The sequence below is a fragment of the Lissotriton vulgaris genome, chromosome 11 (assembly GCF_964263255.1).
Source record: "Lissotriton vulgaris chromosome 11, aLisVul1.2, whole genome shotgun sequence".
Taxonomy (NCBI): Eukaryota; Metazoa; Chordata; class Amphibia; order Caudata; family Salamandridae; genus Lissotriton; species Lissotriton vulgaris.
The window spans coordinates 963,972,393-963,993,175 of record NC_141699.1 but is presented as its reverse complement, the minus strand read 5'-3'; the positions used below and the strand labels follow the sequence as shown (position 1 = coordinate 963,993,175).

At 42.7% G+C, this 20,783-nt stretch overlaps 1 protein-coding gene across 1 annotated transcript in view; it reads left to right on the top strand.

The window, feature by feature from the left end:
- Nucleotides 1-17,574: 17,574 nt before the first annotated feature.
- LOC147683763 (arylacetamide deacetylase-like) overlaps nt 17,575-20,783 on the top strand; it is a 209,792-nt gene continuing 206,583 nt past the window's right edge. Inside the window, exon 1 of the mRNA XM_086944132.1 lies at nt 17,575-17,913. Within this exon, the coding sequence (XP_086800258.1) occupies nt 17,776-17,913 (138 nt within the window). The 5' untranslated portion in view covers nt 17,575-17,775. The remainder of the gene's footprint in view (nt 17,914-20,783) is intronic.

Sequence of the window (20,783 nt, the reverse complement as noted above, 5' to 3'; positions counted from 1 at the left end):
TCAAGGCCTCCTGCATATTTATGCCCCTCCTGCATAGCAGGGATTTGGCAGTGGCCAATCGATTGATGGACGTATTGTGGACACGGGCATCCCTGCGCCTTGTGTGAGACTGACTTTCATGTTTTGAGCATAGCTGGTTAATAGAGTTGCTCATCTGCTGCATCCCTGCTGCAATGTCCGAATTTGTTTTAGCTATCTCTTTATTTGTGTCCACAATGTCTCTCATGCCCTTCCCCATGTCTCCTATAGGCTTGGATGGATTTGCCCTGCATCCGTTGTATGCGCACTATGCTCCCCTCCAGCCCACGGAACACAGTACCCTCACCACGCCCACCTGCACTGCTGGGTCTGCGTTGTCCTCTGCGACCAGTGACTGTCTCACTTGTGGACTGCAGTGCAGCTGACCTGACTTCTACGGTGACTTGATCCTCACCCTTACCCTCTGCTGCCCCCATTAATGGTAGTGGGGCCAGAACACGCCTCCTGGCTGGTGGGCTTGCAGGAGTGGACTGATGATGTGATGGTGAAGTTTCAGGAGAAAATACCAAGGGAGGGGATTGTGAAAGCTGTGGGGAGTGCAGAAACTCTGGGGTCTGTACAGTCTCATCTTCATGGGAGATGGCAGTCGTGTCTCCTTCCTCCTGCGAGGCTTGCACTTGGCTTGAACCTGCATCTTTACTCTCCTCCCTCGCTGGTGCAGTCCCTTCTGTCTCACTGGGTCAACTGCCTGATTTGGCCCCTAGGTATGAATAAGCATATATCAACTGAGTGCTACTGTGTCACAATCACTACAATAAATGCTTTACACATTTCACTGTCTTTTATCTGCATTCAGTTCACTCACTTGCTGATGTCTAAGCTGTTGCACATGGTCTTACATTTGCTGACTACATTTCCCATCATGCATTGTTACTGTATAGTGATAGCAGTACTCGAGTGGGGTTTGCTGGTACATAACAGGGTATTAGGAAGCAGGTTGGTATGGGGTGTTATGCAGCGCTTGCGTCTTACCTTTTTTTGCAGCAGCTCTGGCTGAGCTGTCCACATCTCCCAGTCCGCGGACGCTGTCTGCCTCAATGGTTGAGGCCACCAACTCCTCCAGGTCAGTCAGGGGGGGCGCTGTGTTCCTGCCTCCACCAGTTAGACCTGCCTGCTTATGGATATCTGATATTTTTTTCTTGGTGAGGCTCTTGAGGTCATAGAACCTTTTTTTCAGATCCTCTGTATTCCTGTGGGTGACTCCCACTGCATTCACTTTTTCTGCAATTTCGAGCCAGATTTTTCTTTTTGCAGACTCTGGAACAGTGAGGGAGTGTCTGCCAAAAAGTTTGTTGTGCACCCTCACAACCTCCTCCACAAGTACCTGCAGCTCTGTGCTGCTGAACTTCATTTTCCTCTTTCTTTCTGCCTTCTGGCTTTCACTGCTGCTTACCATGTTTGAGTTGAAAAGGTTTCAAAAACTCTCCCTGCTGCTCTGTGACTCTGCTCAGCTCTGACTGCCTCTCCTGAACCTTCTAATTAGTTGCAGCTGCCTGGGTAGCCACTTCCTGGTAGGCAGAGGGAGGGTGGTAGCACCTGATTGGCTGTTTTATTAGGTTTCACTTTTGCTTGCTTTCCGTTTCGGATTTTACCGAATCGGTATTTACCGATTCGGTATTTACCGAATCTGTATTTCCCATTCATTCTTATGGGCCTTTTGCCCATAGGAATGAATGGGAAATACCGATTCGGTAAATACCGAATCGGTAAATACCAATTCGGTATTTTCCGAAAGTCAGATTCCGATTTTTACCGATTCGGAAAAAAATACCGATTTTTTTATCTACATATCATTTACCGATTCGTGAATACCGAATCAGTAAAATTCGGTATTTAAGAATCTGTAAATTGGATTTACCTACATCTTGCCCAAGGTAATTTAGTTGGAAAACAACCAAGGGTCAGCATGCTGCTGTCAGTCACCTATGTGGCTGCCATCTTGCTTCCCCCCCATAAATGTCATCCACAATGTCTCTTTAATCAAACTGCAGTGATAGCTCTCTTTCTGTTGATTACTTGATGCAGCAGTTCGCAGCTTCAAGGCTTCCCTTGCTACTGAATGTCTGGAGTTTGTGGGCTCATGTCCATGCCTGGGTGTCAAGTGATGTGACTGCCAACCATTTCATATCCCTTTAGTTGGCCCTTAAGTGTCCCTGCCATGAGGCATACCAAGGACCTAGTTCAGGCCATTGTCCTTTTACGCCCTTTTGTGCATCTATTTATTGTTAAAACCTTATGCCTCCCTGCCTTGCTGGTGGGGGTTTACCGACCTCTGACAAGCACCCCAGAATCATAGAGAAACTCCCCAGTTTGAGTGCCCTACAATATTCAGGAGGAACCTGTCTACCCCTATGCTAGACAGGTGAATGTTGTTGTCTTTGTAATAGGCTATCATTCTCATGTAGATGAGGCCATTCCTCAGGAACTCCAACCCCATGCCTTTGCAAGACTTGCACATTGTTATGTTCAACTTTTACCTAGAACCCTCTACCTCTCCCTGGTCCAGTGCGCTATAATTCTGACCATATTATGTTGCGGGGCGCACCGGAAGTTATTAGGTTGTCAGATCTGCCTGGGTGACCTCAACAAGGTTTTTCACCCCATTGTACAAGCTCATTGCCCCAAGATAAATTACCACCACAGCAAGGTTCATGTGTGCCCGTTGCGCTTCCTGCACCACAGGAAGGCACTGGCTTCATTTCATGTCAGACTTGCCCAACCATATAACCTTGGTATTACACAGCCATACAGCATCCTGGTGCCAGCCCACCGCTGTTTCCTTGTGTAGTTTGAGTGACTCACTATCCATTCTGTTTGTTTTTCTGCTCTGGTGCTTGCAGTGAGAGAGTAGCCCTGCGTTAGTGCAAAGATGGCCTGATGAATGAATGGAAATGCTGAGGATTTTAACCAACCATGTGCCTGAACACTTTCTCTGCCATGCCAGCGCCATCACAGTCATGACTGCCCTGACATGGAATAAATGTGACCCAAGTGTGCAGGTGAATGGCCTGCCCTCGCCAGGGCTTGGAGCATCACTGCGATAAATTGAAATCTTTTCAGGAAGCTGCCATCCCAATGTATGAGTATGAATTGGGTGTGGCCACCTTCTATTTTGACATGCTTGTATCTGTGGGTCAGGCAAATTAAGCAGTGCTCACTTGCTGCAGGATACTCCAGCTGTGTGTGCTTCCTTTTCCCATTCCTGGTCATTTTTTTTGACCTCCTCAGGTACAGCATCAAATGTGTGTCCCACATGTGTATGTCCTCCACACGGAGTCAAGCCAAGCCCAGGTTTGCTCTTGACAGCGTTATCAGTTTGCTCACCCTGAATGTCCTAAAGAATGTTAGGGTGAATGCCACTCTAATGAAGTGTGTCTGATTCATAGGTCTCCATATTCCCAATAGGGCGTGCAGTATCGCCTTCAGTCTCTCAAAGTTATTTGGTAGCCTGGTGTCACAATTCTTCAATTGCATGCAACCCTAGCCCTTCATTGCCATGTGGCAGTAAAATGTATTTGTTGGGTCAACCCCCTGTACAGTTTCTAGTGGTACGCTATGGTACTCAGGTGTGATTACACCCAAGCTGTGGACTTGCCATGCCTGGAGGACCATTGTATAAACTCATCCAGCCTTCCACTGGTGTAGGTTCTCACGTACCCCCCTTGCCCCATCGAAACATTCCAGACAGTTATAATTGGTGGTCATGGTTTTTGGTAGGGGTGGGCGGTAAACTCTGCCCCAATGGCAGAGTTTGTGGAGTTGTTGTCACTCCATGCTCTGCTCAGAGGGCAGAGTTCGGAAAAACTCCACTCATAGTGGAGTTTAGCAGCACCCACCACTATGATATTAAATAGTGACTTAAAAAAGATCGACCTATGTGCATGGACATCTTTCAAGGATTGCACCACACATCAGATTATAAAGCGACTACAATGCCATCCAATCCACCCTTCAGGAGGTTTGTTTTGGGGCTGCTCACTCATGTTATAGTTGGCATTGGGCTCCTAATTTCAGTCTCACTTAATAATGTCCGTAAATTACAAGGCTGCCTCTGAAAAGATCCTGCTCAAGTGGCAATGTCAGATGGTGTTTACTGCCAAAGCATGTCACCAAACTTGGGGACGGAAATGAGTAGTGATGGGGGTCAGCATTGTATCTGCGCATGGCTATGCACTATGCTTAGAGGATCGCAACACCAATTCTGCAAGCATAGGTTTGTACCATACCCTTGAATTCTTAGCCAGCCCCTCTCTGTGCCCGCTTTCTCTCCATTTACTTTTCTGTTGTCCTTTACGCTGCCACCATTCTTTCCTTCTTTCCTGTCACTGCTGTCCCTTTCTCAGACCCACTGTGCCACTCAGTCCTCACCAATATGACGAATACTATTTGACAGTGACTTCTCAGTAACAACGCAATCAATCGACTGGGCAGGTTGTGGTGCATGCAGACGTTTGTTCTATTTTAGTATTTCTGACGTGAATGTAGTCAAATTATTCATGTGTGGGGTGTACGTCATTAGTTCCTATCCCAACTGTCTACAACAGGGGTACGCACGAGCAGCGGACAGATTTTAAGAATGCCCTGGAAAAATAATTTCTTACATTTTGAACAGGTGCGCTTACAAGATGCTGGTGCAGGATCGCAGCTGACGTGGTGACATATTGCAGGTTCTGAACGCTGCATGCCCCCAAACTTCAGATGTGCGCAAAGTAGAAGCGGGTGAGTGGAGCACCAACTCCACCCGCTTGTGGAACTCCAGGGATTTCCAATAAATTTTTTTGCAACTCCACGGAAATCTGCGTAGTGCAACTTTTTAAGCTCTGCCCACCCCTAGGTATTGGTGCCAGGGCCCTGTCAACGAGTATCACTAAATCAGCACCACAGCATCCCATACATCTGCTGGTAGTGTTGTCATCCGCTTGTTTACCCATTGCCCCAATTGGCAGAACCTGTCCTATTAAAATGGAGAGACCGAGTCAGCAATTGAGTTGTCACATCCCAACATGTGCCTAGCTTTAATAGTTATGTTGCTTTCCAGCTGGCAGCCCACTAGATGTTGAAACAGCCCTAGCACTCTCACTGAGGTTGCAGCCCCTAGATGTATTGCTTGTACCACTGCGTGGTTGTCTGACCAGAATGTCACCTGCCTGTTTACCAGGTGCTCACATCACATTGTAAATGCCACTACCATGGGGAATAACTTCAGCAGCATCAACTTTTCTGTTAATTCTGCCTTGTGCCAGTTTTTGGGCCACCTGGTGATGCACAATGTAGTGCTCAGGATAGCACTGAAGCCCTCGCTTTATGCCACATCAGTGTACATAGTCCACTGCTCTGCTGTCACCAAGGATGACCGCCATACCATGGTCCCATGAAACTTGCTCAGGACGTTCTGCCACTGCTGCAGGTACCTCCTGACCCCCTTGGTAAGCCAGACCCTGTGGTGCTTCCATATTATGCCCTTTGTCATCCAGGCCAAATAGCTCGCAAATGTGTGCCCCGTAGGGATAACCCTGTCTGCAATTTGAGCATCCCCAGCAAGTTTTGCAGATCTTTGAGCGTTGCTTTTTTCTTAGCATTGCCTCTCATCCTGCCTGTCACTTTTTGGTATGGATATCTGCTTACCCCCTCTCTTGAATCCAGCTCTATCCCAGAAATGTCAGATGTGTAGTGGGGCCTTACATCTTATCCTGAGATAGTGGGACCCTTACCTGTTCTTTCAATGCTATAAATTGTTCCACTATTTCGCTGCATTGTTCAGTGTCTTGTGTGTTCACAAATTGGGAGTCATCCAGATAATGCAGTTTTCCCCCTCTTGGCATCTGTCATACAATACCTATTCCAAGAATGTGCTAAATGCCTCAAAGTACACACATGAATTTGAACAGCCCACGGGCAGGCATTTATCATAGTAAAAGGCAATGCCCAATTGAAAGCCTGGGAGGAGCTGGAAGATGGACTCTATATCTGTTTTCACTGTCAGGCCTCCCCTACCCATCGCCTTAGCAGGTCAATTGCCTAGTCCAGCATGCATAATACCAGGCAACCACCCTGATATAACCCATCATTCACTGACCCTCCCTCCTTGATTGACATGTGGCTGATGAGTCAAAATTGGCCTTGCTCCTTTTTGGAGACTTCTCCCAGTGGAGATACTATGAAGTCCTGTAGCAGTGGCTACTCAAATGGGCTAGCCACGTGGCCCAGCTAAAGCTCCCTATCCATTTTACGTCTAGCCACCTTGGCATTGTCTACGACAGATTTTAGGTTGTTGCAGGGCCTCATTTCCACTAGCCCTATGTAGGGTCTGCTAAAGCAACTCTTTAAACCTTCGGCTAGCAACTGTGCAGTGTATTTTTTCTGGTAATGGTTGAGTAAAATGATAAGAGATCAAAAGATAATGGGGGAAACATGCTACTCCTAGTTCCCCTGTGTTCCTATTTTGTGCCTCACTGTTACTTTCTTTTCAGTTCAGAAAAGATTTTATTGAAAGAATAAGGGTGTCAGTATACAATATATACCATTCATCATTAATCATTACGTCACATATTTACTCCAACAAAAATACATCAATTGCATTGAGGAATGAAAATGATGAGAATAAAATGGGAAAGAAGGCATATGGATAATGTTGAAGTAAATCATAAATGAACCTCTGGAACGTTCATGGAGGTTTGAGTACTTCTTGTTGAGAAGGCTGAAGTGAGGTAAAGTGCTTAGCACTTGTGTCAAAAAACGAAGTATCAGTTGACCACAATAGATTGTGTTTCATAGCCATATATAAAGGATAAACAAAGGAAGTATCTAACCTATGATTATGGCAAATAGCATACCACCAAGCCTTATAAGAAATTTTTGTGAAGTCATTCCAATTCCTAGTAATTTGCTGAAAAGCAAACACTATTAAGAGATCAATAATTTTGACATTGAGTGTACGGTTGCTCCATATAGGCGAAAGACTACCCAAAAATATATGAGTGAATGAAAAAGAACATTTGATGTCAAATATTATGTTGATCTGAGACCATATGCGTTTCCAAAAACGATGCACATGTGAACATGAGAATAATATATGTAATAAATCAGCATTTGGGGACGAACATGTCCAACAAGTATCCGATGCAATGGAAAATCACTTACTTATATTACTCGGGGTTAATAAAAGCCTATTATATACAAAAAACAATGTTTGTGTTATGTTAGCTGGTCTCCAATACTTTCGTATCTTAGACCAGATCTTGTTACACAGAGAGATTGACCAACATGCATTAAAATCTTGCTTCCAAGCAGTCTCTGTTTTGTCTAACTTTGCCTGTGCATTGCAACAAGTAATAAATATTGGATGCTTTGGGAAAGGAATGTAGTAGGGTGAATAGGTGTGTAGATGAATCTGAAGTATAAGTATTGGTGGTTGTATTGGAGAATTGAGCATATGCATCTAGCACAGCCTTTTTAAGGAGAATTTATTTAGAGTGGAATGAAGCAGGTAAACCAAATAATTGCTTAAGTGTGGGGAAGGGTGTAAACTCTGTTTTTGAGAATAATTGATAAATCCAGAGTAAGTCTTTTTGTATCCACGTTTTCCAATAGAAGGGTTTATTACGTATTAACAGAGTTTTGTTGTGCCACATAGTTGAGCTAAGGAAAGAATCAAGATTCTCATGAATTGAAGGGGAAAGTGAGCTTAGAAGCTTAGAAGTAAGCTTTATTATAGGAATAGAAAGGGATTGAGGTTTACGAGAGAAGGAAAGGTATTCCTGAAAAGAAAAAGGGACTATAAAAGAATATTCAACTAATGTCCATAAAGGACACTCTTCTGTGGAATCAAGCAACCAATACGATGCCTGACGTAAAAGGAATGCTTTTTGGTATGCAGAAAAATGTGAAAAATTTACTCTCCACTCTATTTGAGAACGGATTAGTTTGGAAATGGATACACAAGATTTCTTATTACTCCATAAAAAGGAAGAGATGATGGAGTTGATTTTTTTAAACAATTTCATAGAGATAGGTACTGGGATGTTGGAAATGGTGAATAGTACTATAGGTGAAAGCATAATTTTTATAGTGTCTAAACAACCCCACCAAGATAAGTAAAGAGAGTGCCATTTAGTTGTGAGCTCTGACATTTTTTGAATGCATTTGTTCATGCATAAAGCCACTGTTCCTGGTATTGAGGGCGTGAAATGTAGCCCTAAATATTAAATATGATTGGGGCTCCATGTTAAAATAGAGGGGGCATAATCCGCTTTGAAAGTATATTTTTTAAGGGGCAGAATTTTGCACTTGTCACAATTCAATTTATAAACAGAGACTGAGGAAAAGGACTGTACCTCTGCCAACAGCACCAGAATCGACTCATTTGATCTTGAAATAAACAGCAGGATATCATCAGCATAAGCTACAAGTTTAATATGAGATGTTGGTGTGTCAAAGCCATGAATATGTGGATTTTGACTGATTTTTGAAAGAAAGGGTTCCAGAGCTAAATTAAAAAGAAAAGGGGACAAGGGGCATCTTGGCGTACTCCTCTGCCTAAATCAAAACATGGGAAGATTAGGCCATTAGTGCAAACAGCACTTCAAGGGTTAGATTAGAGAAGAGAAATTTGAGAAATTAATTTAGGGCCAAAACCAAACCATCTGAGGGTAAAAAATAAGTAGGACCATTCAACTGTATCAAACGCCTTCTCCACGTCCAATGCTATTGCTGCAAGGGGTTGCTTTAGATGTGAAGTTTTGGTGAGAATATTGAAAAAGAGTCTAGGATTGTCAGTGATAACTCGGCCCTTGACAAAGCCTGATTGCTCCTTACCTAATAAATGTGGCAAACAGAAATCTAAATGAAGAGCTAGTGCTTTGGAGAAAATGTTATAATCAATGTTGACAAGAGAGATAGGCCTGTAGTTTTTGCAATGCATTACATCTTTGCCCTTTTTAGGTATGAGGCATATGTGTGCTTCTGAAAAGGAACAAACTGAAATTTCCCTAGAGCAAAAGGAGTTATCAGGAAATGTAGTTTGGGTAGTAACAATTTGGAAAAGTGACGAAAAAAATCAACAGTGAAACCATCTGGTCCGGGTGTAAATGTAAAAATTGATACTTGTATAGCACACTACTCACCTGCAAGGGTCTCAAGGTGCTTGTATGAATACCGCTGTGGAACCCATATTGGCTTTCCCTGTGAGGCGTCCACTTCTGGGCACCCCAAGGTGGAGGCCAGGCATCCTTAGCGTTGTGGAGATTAAGCAAGCTATTGCCCAGAGTTGCAGAGTGGGACTCCATGATTGGAATAGGCACCAAGGCAAGAATTATCAGGTCCGTGGAATTTTTGAGCCCAAGACCTGCCGAGGCAGGGAATTGAACCTTGGTCCCGGGCTAGACCTCTGTATCAGGGTCTGCCGCTCTAACCATTGAGCCACACTTCTCCACTGCTTTTTCTCTTGTGAGATGTTGGAGAGCATCCAAGAGTTCCTGTTGCGTTAGGTCAGATTCTAAGGGAGATAAGTTGGGAGGAGCGTGTTGAGGTTTTTGTATGGTGGAGAAAAATTGTTATATTGAGAGGTCTGTGGTGGTTGTTTCCGAGGAATGCAATGATTTGTAAAACAAAAAAATTCATTCAAAATTTCTGCGCCCTTAAATTTTATGACAGTAGTTTCATCGTAGATAGACTCTATGTTTAGTTTGTTATTCCTAGTTTTCAAATAGTTAGCGAGATGTTTCCCTGCTTTATTTTTACCTCCATAGAATTTTGCACTAGATTTCAATAGGTATAGTGAGGCACTGTCTGTTGATTCTTTGTTAAACTGTAACTTTGCCTTTTGAGAGCATCTAGAACATCTTTTGAATGAGATGTATAGTAGGAGTGTTCCGGTCTCTTTATATCTTGAAAAAGAGTGTTAGTGTGATTACTTGAATTTTTGCGTTCCATGGCCACATAATTTATGATAAAGTCTCTTGCTGAAGCCAAAAAGGCAACCCAAATAGTCGAGAAGAATAAAGAGTTATTTTGGTTTAGTGAAAAATATTCATTTAAGAAAGTGGTGAAGGAAGAGGTGAATACTTGATCCAAAAGAAGAGTACTATTAAATCGCCATCTTCTGGGAGCATTAACCCTGGGTAGTATGTCCAGGCTAATTGAGATAGGGGCGTGATCCGATTACAATATTGGACCAATTTGTGCATTAATAATAAGCGCTTGTGATATGTTGTGGGAATCAAAAAAGTAATCAATTTGTGATTGAGTATGGTGGACGGGGGAATAACAAGTATATTCTCTAGTAACAGGGTTACATAATCTCCACGCATCTAGGAGTTTATGTTGGGTGATAGCATGAACAAAATATTTATGAGGTTTATTGGGTATGAATGAAACCTTGGAGTTTCGATCTATAAATGGGTCAAAAATCTGAATTCAGTCACCCGCAAAGAAAAATTGTCCTCTATTCAGAGGGTGATTCGCTGTGCTAATGAGGACCAAAAAGATGAATCACCACCTCTGGGAGTGTAAACATTAGGAAAAGAGACGGAAGCACCCCTCACTAATAGTTTAACACTTAGCCAGCATCCATCTGCATCAGACTCCTGTGATATGCATTTATTAGGAAGCGATTTACGACATAGTATCATGACTCCATTACGTTTACCATCACCTTGGGAGAAGATAACTTCCCCCACCCAACCCTTTTTTAGTTTCAGTGATTCAACATCTGTGAGATGAGTTTCTTGATAAAAAGCTATGTCAGCCTCTAACTTGTAGTGGGTTAAGACTCTCTGCCTTTTGATAGGAGAGTTTAAATCTCTAACGTTCCAGGAAACTAAGTTTAATGACATGACATGTCAAAATAGGGGATATATGAAGAAATAGAACAACAACAATCCAGTACAATGGAACAATAATAGAAAGCATAAAAAAGAGGAATCTCTTATAAATGATCATTCTAACTACAAGGTAAAAGGATAAAAATGAAAGTCAATATAAACAAACAATAAAATAGATATGAGAAAGCATTTGGGTGCATTTACACAAAAAATAAGTCATGAATGAGAAGAAAAATAAAAGAAGCAAAGCGAGCAATGACAAAGATATTTGAGGATATGAAAAGAAGGGAAAGGATGTCAATAAAAAAGACATCTGAAGGAGAAAAGGGATTGAAGTAAAGTAAGAAGCAGGAAGCAAGTATATACAAGAAAAAAGTAGGAAGACACGAAATAAGAATTTTAGTGACATTTGACAAGAAGATGAAGGGGAAATTGCAAGGGAAGCAGGAAGAAAACATAAGGATACCAAACAAAGGTAAATGGATATTATACCTACACAAAGAAGGTTCAGGATAACGTTAAGAAGTCAGGAGGGGTGGAGCCACATGGACCACGCAACACCTCTGGGTATGGCTATATGGTGGCTTAGGGGGTAATCACGTCATGGAAACAGGAAAAGCTGTAAATGTGAAGAATAACAGATATTAGAACAAGTTAGCAAAACCGATACTGAAAAAGAGATCAGTATAAACAAAAGAGATAACCAAACGTACACCAAGGTATACTGAACATTAAAAATTGTCTAAATCCAAAAAGCAGTTCTCATAGGATGAACATTACTGTACCGAAGGAACAAACATGAAGAACCTGTAAGAAAAAATACAATAAGTTAAATATTATGCAACGTTGAAGGTCTTGAGAAGTCCATAGTTTCCGTCGTGCAAGAGGTATGAAGCTTTGTAAGTGCAGCGAATCTTCATAAGTTGTTGTTTTATTTTTGTATGTAACCTTAAAAAGGCATGGATGTAAAAGGCCGTAACGGGCCCCCAACTATCGGAGATCAGATCTCATATTCAGGAAAGCCTTACGTATATTAGCAGTAACCTTAGCATAATCCTGGGCAAAAAATAAGGTCGAACCTGACCAAGTTGTGCGTTGAGCTGACTTAACCGCTGACAGAACTTTTAGCAGATCCATATACTCTAAGGAGTATAAAAGAACTCTTCTTGGGTTTTGCAAAGATGAAGCATTCAAAGGAACACGGCCCAATCTATGTGCACGTTGGATGTTGAGGACTGTACATTCTGGCATATGAAGCAACTTGGGAAGGAAAGTCTTGAAAATGGCAAGAGATTCCGTACCTTCCGTCCCCTCCGCCAAACCATAAATACGAAGATTATTCCTCCTATTGCGGTTTTCCATATCCTCCATCTGTCACTGGAGTGTAAAAACTTGAGATTTAAGCTGAAAAACATTTGCGTTGGTTTCTTCAAAAGGTGAATACGCTGTGTTCAACTGCGCTAAGTCTTATGTGAAGTTAGATCAGTTCTCATTGAGGATTTGTAACTTGTTATTAGTCTCCTCCATAAATGGGAGCAAAGCTCTGATCTCTTCCAGCAACAACTCCATAGATACAGGCGAAGCTGATTTAGGCAGAGAGGGGGGTTCTTTTTTTAAGCGCTTAGTATTTGTTTTCCCTGATTGAACAGGCTCCATGGTTGTTGTAGAGCTCTCCAGTAAGGATGAAAGAGGATCTTCTAACTTTGAGAATTTGGTGAAGACTTTTGAATTTTTAATAAAAATGTGCTTCGGCTTAGGATGCTTGGAGAGAATCCCCTTCAATCTGCCTATAAATCTCAGGAGAAGACCAATTGTCAAGAAAAATGATAAACGACAGACTGCCTTTTCAGACGTAAATAATGAGTCCCTCGGTTAAGGAAGCAGAACAGCAGAGTAACAACATTCTTTGATATAGCAAGTAGCAAAGTATAGGAATCCACAAAATGGCTGCCAGGAACATAATCTCCTCAGGTTGCTGACAACAATGTCATAAAACAGCAAAAAAGAGAGAATAGCTGTAGCAATATACAATTTGTAGGAGAGGCCAAGAAGGGAATCCATGTCAAAATGTGCACAATGAAAAATAACTGCTAATTAATAGTCCAATAGGCACGAAGCTCCGTGAGTCGGGAAAAGACTTAAAATGGCGGCCATGATAACGCGTACCGCTCGTAGGAATTCAAATGGTAAAAATAAGCTGCTCCAACATTATATTTAGGGGCAACAAAGCAAACCGGAAAATCAGGATATGTTCAGCGGCCTCTGGTGCACGACAGCTTTGCTTGAAATGCCGAATTAGCGTGAAACCTCCACGTCGCACCGGAGAGCCTCACCCGAGCGCCCCCATGCTCCTCGGGCACCAAACCAGGCCGCCCTCGCTGTTACTTTATTAAGACAACCTTTTTTTATTTGCTCTTTTTACCCTTCCTACGCTTGCTGGCCAGATGGCTCCCACCGCAGTTGCCGCAAGCGTGCTTGAATTTGCAGGCCGCACCCCATTTGCACTTGCCCTTTTCAAGCTTCCAACATGCAGAGGGCTGTGACAATGCCCGGTTGTCCTTTGCCTACTGTTTCCCTCTGTTGCTCTACTGGTACCACTCTGTCTTCCACTTTTGCCTGTATGGACGAAAGTGTGTCCCCACCCCCTCTAGCAAAGCAACCACATTTTAAATGAAACCTGCAATGTCCTAATGGTCCGAGTATATGATTGGACATGTCTGCATTTTTGCCCTAAAGCCCTTATCATTCTTTGACAGGGTCTTCCTCTTGCACTTCCGCTGCTCTGCATGCACTTTCTGTTCACACAAAAACAATGCAGCCGCGGCATGCATTTGGGAATATTTTGACAAACAGGCAAGCCAAAGTGCGAAATGCATGTAGCCAGTTCTCAGTTGACTTCTCTAACCTAGGCTTGTGCCCCTCTCGCATTTCCTCATCTTTTTTATCCTGCAGCCCCAGGTCCAGCCCTGTCTGTTTTACCTCAAGTAGTGAAAACATATTGATGAACTGCTTCCACCATATTCAATCCTTAACAGCCAAGGGAACCAAGCGTGCACACCCGTCTTGTGCACTATTATAGGTGGGTCACTCTGGGAAGGCCTAATATATTTGCTGGCTGGCTTGCTTTTTGCTCCTCCCAGTGCACACTGCCTCCCCAAGCAACTGTTGGGTCCGCCTCCCGCATGTAGTGCGTCCCCAGCCATTGGGTGTCCTGCTTTGCCTCTTCCTGTGCCTTGGCACCCTGGGTACCCTACTGATCTGTGTGGTTGCCGGCTGCGCTGTCTGCGCCTGACCTATTGCATGTAACATGGCACTTTTCTTTGCGGTCAGAAGCGCTGTGTCCAAGTCCTATCTTGCCTTGGCCAATAAAAATGGACCAGCCACGCAAATTGTGGAGGAGGTGATGGCCCTAGTCCTGCTCCATGTCATCACGACCAAGCTGAGGGACCAGTGGGAGGTGCACATACAGAACGTGCCCAGTGGGTTGCCCTGGTGATCTGCATCCCATAGTTAGCTATCCCATTTGCTTTCCCGTCAATCCTAGCTGTGGCCTGTCTCTGTGTCTGACTGTCTTACCCCCTGCCCCGCCCCCCCCCATTTGTGTGTCCTGAATGTATCAGTGGCAGAAAATGAGGGGAAAAAAGAATGTCCTTCAATTCAGCAATTCTGCCTTATTTCTTAAGGGGACAAGACCTCAAGCATGTACAGGTCAGGGATATTACCCTGGTGCCTGGTCAATCGGTATTAACAACAAATTCTTGTTGTTAAGAAACCCCTCACCCTCATGAAGCAGGTATTTCCACCTGGGCAACTTTCGCTCACCATAGGCACAATATTAGTGATTCTGATTACGATGATAAGAAATGCCTCACATTGCTGTGTTTCCTTTTCAGATACTTTACGAATAGGATCTGTGCGTATATTGATCCACTACATACACAACGCGCTTTAGGGTGCACGTTGATATTCCTACACACTACTGTGGCCACGTAAGCTTCCTGGCCCCGCACACTATTGGTCCTGAAGAAAGCCTCATGACTATCGTAGAAGGCTGAAACTAGTAGACCTACACCTTTTTGACTGCGATATAGAGGAACATTTCACCCTCAAATATATCATATCCATATTTTTACCCATGCCATAGGATCCTTCCATTAAAACTTTTAAAAGGGCATTTCCTATAGGCATTTTTAGCACATAACTCACTACACATAGCACTTTTCCCTTGCACACGAAATCCCGCTCTACTGTAGACAGGCGTTGCAGCACAGCTGGATCGCACTCGGTGATCCACCTGGGCCCCGATGATGAAGCTTGCCACTTACTAGGTAAGTGGGTGAGGGGTTTCTTAACAACAAGAATTTGTTGTTAATACCAATTGACCAGGCACCAGGGTAATATCCCTGACCTGTACCTGCTTGAGGTCTTGTTCTCGTTGTTCTAACATATACTTTTGGGGAAAAGGGCAAGCACCATTGTCTATTCCTCTCTCTCTTGTTGCTACTGATTATTTCTCAAGGGGACATGCACAAGACCTGAGCCCTTGATTCTTTTTCTGCTATTTATTGTGCGCACAAGCCCCTGTCATTCATATCAAGTAATCCCCATCAAAGCAAAAGCCATCATTATAGCTTATTAAAAACTATCATCACACTGCATGACCGGGCTACCTGCTGAAGGCCTCACACATGCCCTATGGAAAAGAGACAATGTGAGTGGAAGGTCCTTGCATGCAAGTCGGGCACTGTCTTCTCACAGAGGGCCTGACAGCAAAGGTGCAGTCTTCCATCTGTCATTGACACTGATGCAAGATGGTGGAACCAAAGGACCTTTGAGTGCACACAGCATTCCATTCAGTCTCTCATAGCACAAGGAAGTTGTTGTCATTCACATTTTCAATAAATACCCTCTCGCAAACGAGCTTGCTTTGGCGCCATTCATAGATCACTACGTGCGCTTCTGAGTGGGTGAAACAATAGCAAGGAGTGGGAATAGACGTGCCCTATAGTTAAGCATTCTAACTACATGCATGGTCTGTGGTTGAGGCGTATGTGTCTGTGTATACATTGTATACGTTGTGGACTTAGTGCTGACTGTTTGGTCGGTAGGAAGTCATAGGCACTCTTCTGTTTTCTCCATGTAGGCAGCATGCATGGAGAAATGGCATCCCCATAGATGCCTGTGGGGTCGGCGTCCCAGCCAATCTCAACACTGCCATTGCAGCATTGTGATTGGCTTAGGGGAGGAAAGGGAGGGTGCCTGCTTCCTGGGACTCAGAGCAGAGAGAGAAGGAGACGCGACACGGGACCGGAGGCGAAGGTAAGTTTTAATTTGTTTTTTAATTAATACCCCTCTCCGCACGACCCCCTCTCATGCGCGCCACCCCTTCCCCCCACCCACGAGTCATACCTGCCGCAACTGCCCATGAAGGTTTGCATCAAGCAGCAGCTGTCTTTATCTGTAAAGAAAGGAGATTCCAGAAAGGCAGGAATCTAAGGGAGTAACAGACCTAAAGTTAGGGATGTGGCACTACGGCCAGAGCTGCCGACCTTAGAACAGGGGAACTGGTTTCGAGGCTGTGTATCAGCTCAACATCCTGTGATTCTGCACATATCACTTACTCTCAGTGCCTACTTCTTTTGTTTTTGTTTAATTGAATGTGACCTTGTGTAATGTAACTGGTGCTCACATAAAATGCTTCACCACCTTCGGGTCAAGTTCACAGTGAATAAATGTGCAAAAAAACAACAAATAAAAAAAACGTATGAAGAGTGGGAACTCTAAGGGGATGGAACAAGGGTTCGAACAGAGTGCAAATGTGTGACATTTCTATATTTCACTGTGCGCCCATTTGTGATTTCTACATGTCTTCTGTGTAATACTTCATATGGAGTTAATATTAATGAGTAATGGTGCAAACATGAAACATGCACTAAGTCACTGAATGAAGGCTCAGACATAAACATGCTTAATTGTCACAAATGCTGACACATGGTGGGCATTCTTGGCACATTAGAGCCCAGCCCTGATGTAATGCTTATACTGGCATAAAATTGATAATTCCTGTCATTTTTATAACATTGCCACGAGTGCTAAAGTTATAGGTTTAAGATTTGTTTGATGTAGCTACCTCCATTCCTCTGCTCCCACATTCATTAATGCACTCACTCTGTTATCTATCCATGCATTCATTCAACAGTTCATCCATGCACATACTTAGTCACTAACCCCACCCACTAATTATCAATGCAGTTATTCATGTATCCATTCATTCACTCCATCCAATAGTTGATACATTATGATATTAAACTAGTCATCCATTTACAAAACCGCATCCACAAACTCGGTATTTATTGAAGAACATTCATTTATGCACTCAATCATGCATCCATTTGTTGAAACATTCTTGCATTTACCCACTCATGCATCAGGGTACCCATACATGCACACTCCCTAATCAGTAGAGAACACTCACTTATAAAATGGCCAGCCCTATTGCCTTTACCAACTAGTGTTTATGAGTAGATCAGCGATGTGCAGAGAAACATTTTAGAAAGTCATGATTTTTTTCTGATTACATGTCTACATTATACATGAGCATATTTCCTCATGCTTCACACTGTTTACTACTACTAACATTAATATTTTACCTTACAGTACACTGTGCCAGGTTTTATCATGCCCCAATAAAGTTATAGGCGTGGCTTGGCTGTGTGCTCATGAAACACACTCTTCAATAGAAACCATTCAAAGGTTAACTTGGACTGCCTGTGGTTTGGCAAACTCTGTGCAAGTTGGAAATCTCAAAGGGAAGGCGTGTACAAGTTTCAGCATCACATAACCTCTAAACTCGTGTGAGACGACTAGAGTTAGGAGCCGTGAAAAGAGCTGAACTGAACCGAGTGAAGAATCTACAATGGCATCGAAATTGTTTTATTTTGCAGTTGCGTCTGTTCTTGTGGGATATTATTTTTATATACCTCTTCCAGAGAACGTCGAGGAGAGATGGAAAATAATGTTTATAGATTCGACTATAAGAACAATTGTGCATTTGGTAAGTTCCCAATCGCATTTTTGAGACCTTGCTAGTTAACTTTAACCGTAATATTTAGACCTTGCAAAGTCATCTAAATAGAACGTGTTTTCAATGACAGGCAAGTGGACATTTGAAAGGGGACTGTTTGTTGGCACGATTTTTACAGAAATTAAAAATATACTTTCGATACTTTTCCTAGTAGTAAATAAAGTGGCAGCTATGGAGCTGTTTGTGAACTGTGTTACATAAAAAAATCCTCACGTGACTTTACTCCGTTTCCATGGCGCAGTTCCTTTTACTCATTTAAATGTATGATTATAAACAGATTCATTGAGTATTCGATTCGACAAATACAGGTCAATCATAGTTGAAATAACGCACATTCAGCTAGATTCATGAAAGGAAATTGCGCTCGCAAAGGGCCAGATTCTGAGAATCTGGCCCTTTGCGAGCGCAATTATTGCATTTGGGATTCATTATCCCAAATGTAAAAATCGCTATTTGCGAAATGGCATATTTGCGAGGAATTGCATTTAAGGAATCTCTATTAGAGATTCCTTAAATGCAATTCATTAACCAATTTTAAATTGCGAATTCGCAATATTTGGCCGCTATTTACCACGAAGTCTGACTTCGTGGTAAATAGCGAAAAAATAAAAAAATGCACTGTAGTGCATTTTTCTCTGTTGCATGTTACACACACACATGTCCTTTGGACATGTGTGTGCGCAACACCTGTGTAAATTTGCATTTCAGGGGTGCTACTGGGTGTCCTTTGGACACCCCTGGCACCCTTGAAATCGCTATCTTATTTGCGATTAGCAAATTGCTAATCGCAAATAAGGAATACTCCCCATTCATTCATATGGGCCTTTAGCCCATAGGAATGAATGGGGAGTTATTCCTTATTTGCGATTAGCAATTTGCTAATCGCAAATAAGGAATGTGTAGGAATCGCAATTTATTTAGCGATTCCTACATAAATCCCGTTTTGCAAGTCCTTAATAGCGATTCCTTAATAATCGCTATTAAGGACTCGCAAAACGGCTCTTTGATGAATCTAGCTGTAAAGCCGTACACACTCATGAGGGTACACTTAAAGCGCTGTGAGTATTCACAAATATGTTTTTTAAAACTGCTTTTTGGCACCATTTGCACATGTGGTTCTACCTAAATAGTGACTGAAGAAAATAGTACGTGAACACAATACTGTGTGATCAAAATATTGTGACCACAAAATATTGCCCAAATGAATGTAAAATATTTGGAAATATTAATATAGCAATAGTATAATTTAGATTTTAAATCGTAGGTTTTATTGCATGATTGTGCTTTTTTAAATTAAATGCTAGTTGATTTTAATTGAATATTTTGGGGGTTTTATTAGGAATTTTAATGGATATTGTCTTACTTTCAGTATGTAATTATTAATGTGCATTAATGACTTTATTTTTTGAATTATTATGTATTAGTTTGCACTTTTATTAAAGTGCGAATTACTGAATACATTTTAGCTTCGGGGTGAGGCATTTATTGGGTACGTAGTACTTAAATAAAAATAACTGCATATTGATAATAATGTATTAATGCATTATTGATTCGATTTTTTGGGGGATATCATTTTATATCTAATCATAATTGATTGATACTATAATATTTTATATATTATTTAGGGCCTGCATTATGTTTCACAGTATTTATTCGCTAAAACCTCAGCAGGAAGCCTGCAGCAGATCCCAATGGCCTTGGACCAACTGAATCCAATAGACCCTCGGCTGTTAGAGCACTTTCCCACACTTGCATTAGCAGAAGTTGAACTATTGATTCGCAAGATAAAATCTGGGTCCCCTTCTGACCCTATTCCAGCTAAAGTTATTCCGTCTTTAGCTAAACATCTGTCTCCCTCAATGCAATCGCTTATTAGTCTCTCCCTAACAGAAGGCCACATATCGCTGGAGTGGAAAGTTGCTCAGGTCAGACCAATCTGCAAGAACACTAAAGTCCCGTGGACGGATCTTTCCAACCTCTGCCCTATTTCACTCCTCCTGTCCTTGAGCAAACTTATGGAGGAACATGCCAATACTCACCTCTCCATTCATGTCGAACTGACAGGATGTTTAGAACCCTCCCAGTCCGGTTTTAGGCCCAAATACATCACCGAATCAGCATTACTAGCGGTCACAGATAACATCAGGATGACCCTAGATAAGGGTCATTCTATGATTCTGGTGCTGTTGGACCTATCCGTGGCTTTCAACACAGTTTCTCACAATATTTTGATCAAAAGACTGAAAGAGATCGGATTAAGAAAATCAGCCTTACAGTGGATGAGGAGCTTTCTATCAGATCGCTCCCAGATTGTCAATTCAGGCCCGTATCGTTCGGCCCCCAAGGAATTGTCCAAGGGAGTACCCCAGGGCTCATGTTTGCGCCCCACATTGTTCAACATCTATATTGCTTCCTTGGCCAATCTCCTGAGGACACATGGGTTTATTCCCATATCATATGCTGACGATAACCAGTTACTCTTTCCATTCGATAAATTCACCTCGTCGGTACAGCAGGCCTCTAATGGGATGAGAGCCATATCCCACTGAATGAAGAATAATTTCTTCCATTGTAATGTGGGAAAAACAGAGATTATGCTCTTCGGAGAGGCCCCCCTTCTATGGACACCAGCTTAGTGGCTGACCAACCTAGGCCCCCATCCCTCCCCCAAGTCAACAGTCAAAAACCTAGGTTTCCGTCTAGATCAAGCCCTTATTCTGAAGAAGCATGTTGCTTAGACAGCTGGTTCCTGTTTCCATGTTATAGGCCTGCTCCGTCGAGTCTTCCCTCTGCTTCCTGACTCTACCCGGAAAACTTTAGTCCAGGCGCTGGTATTAAGC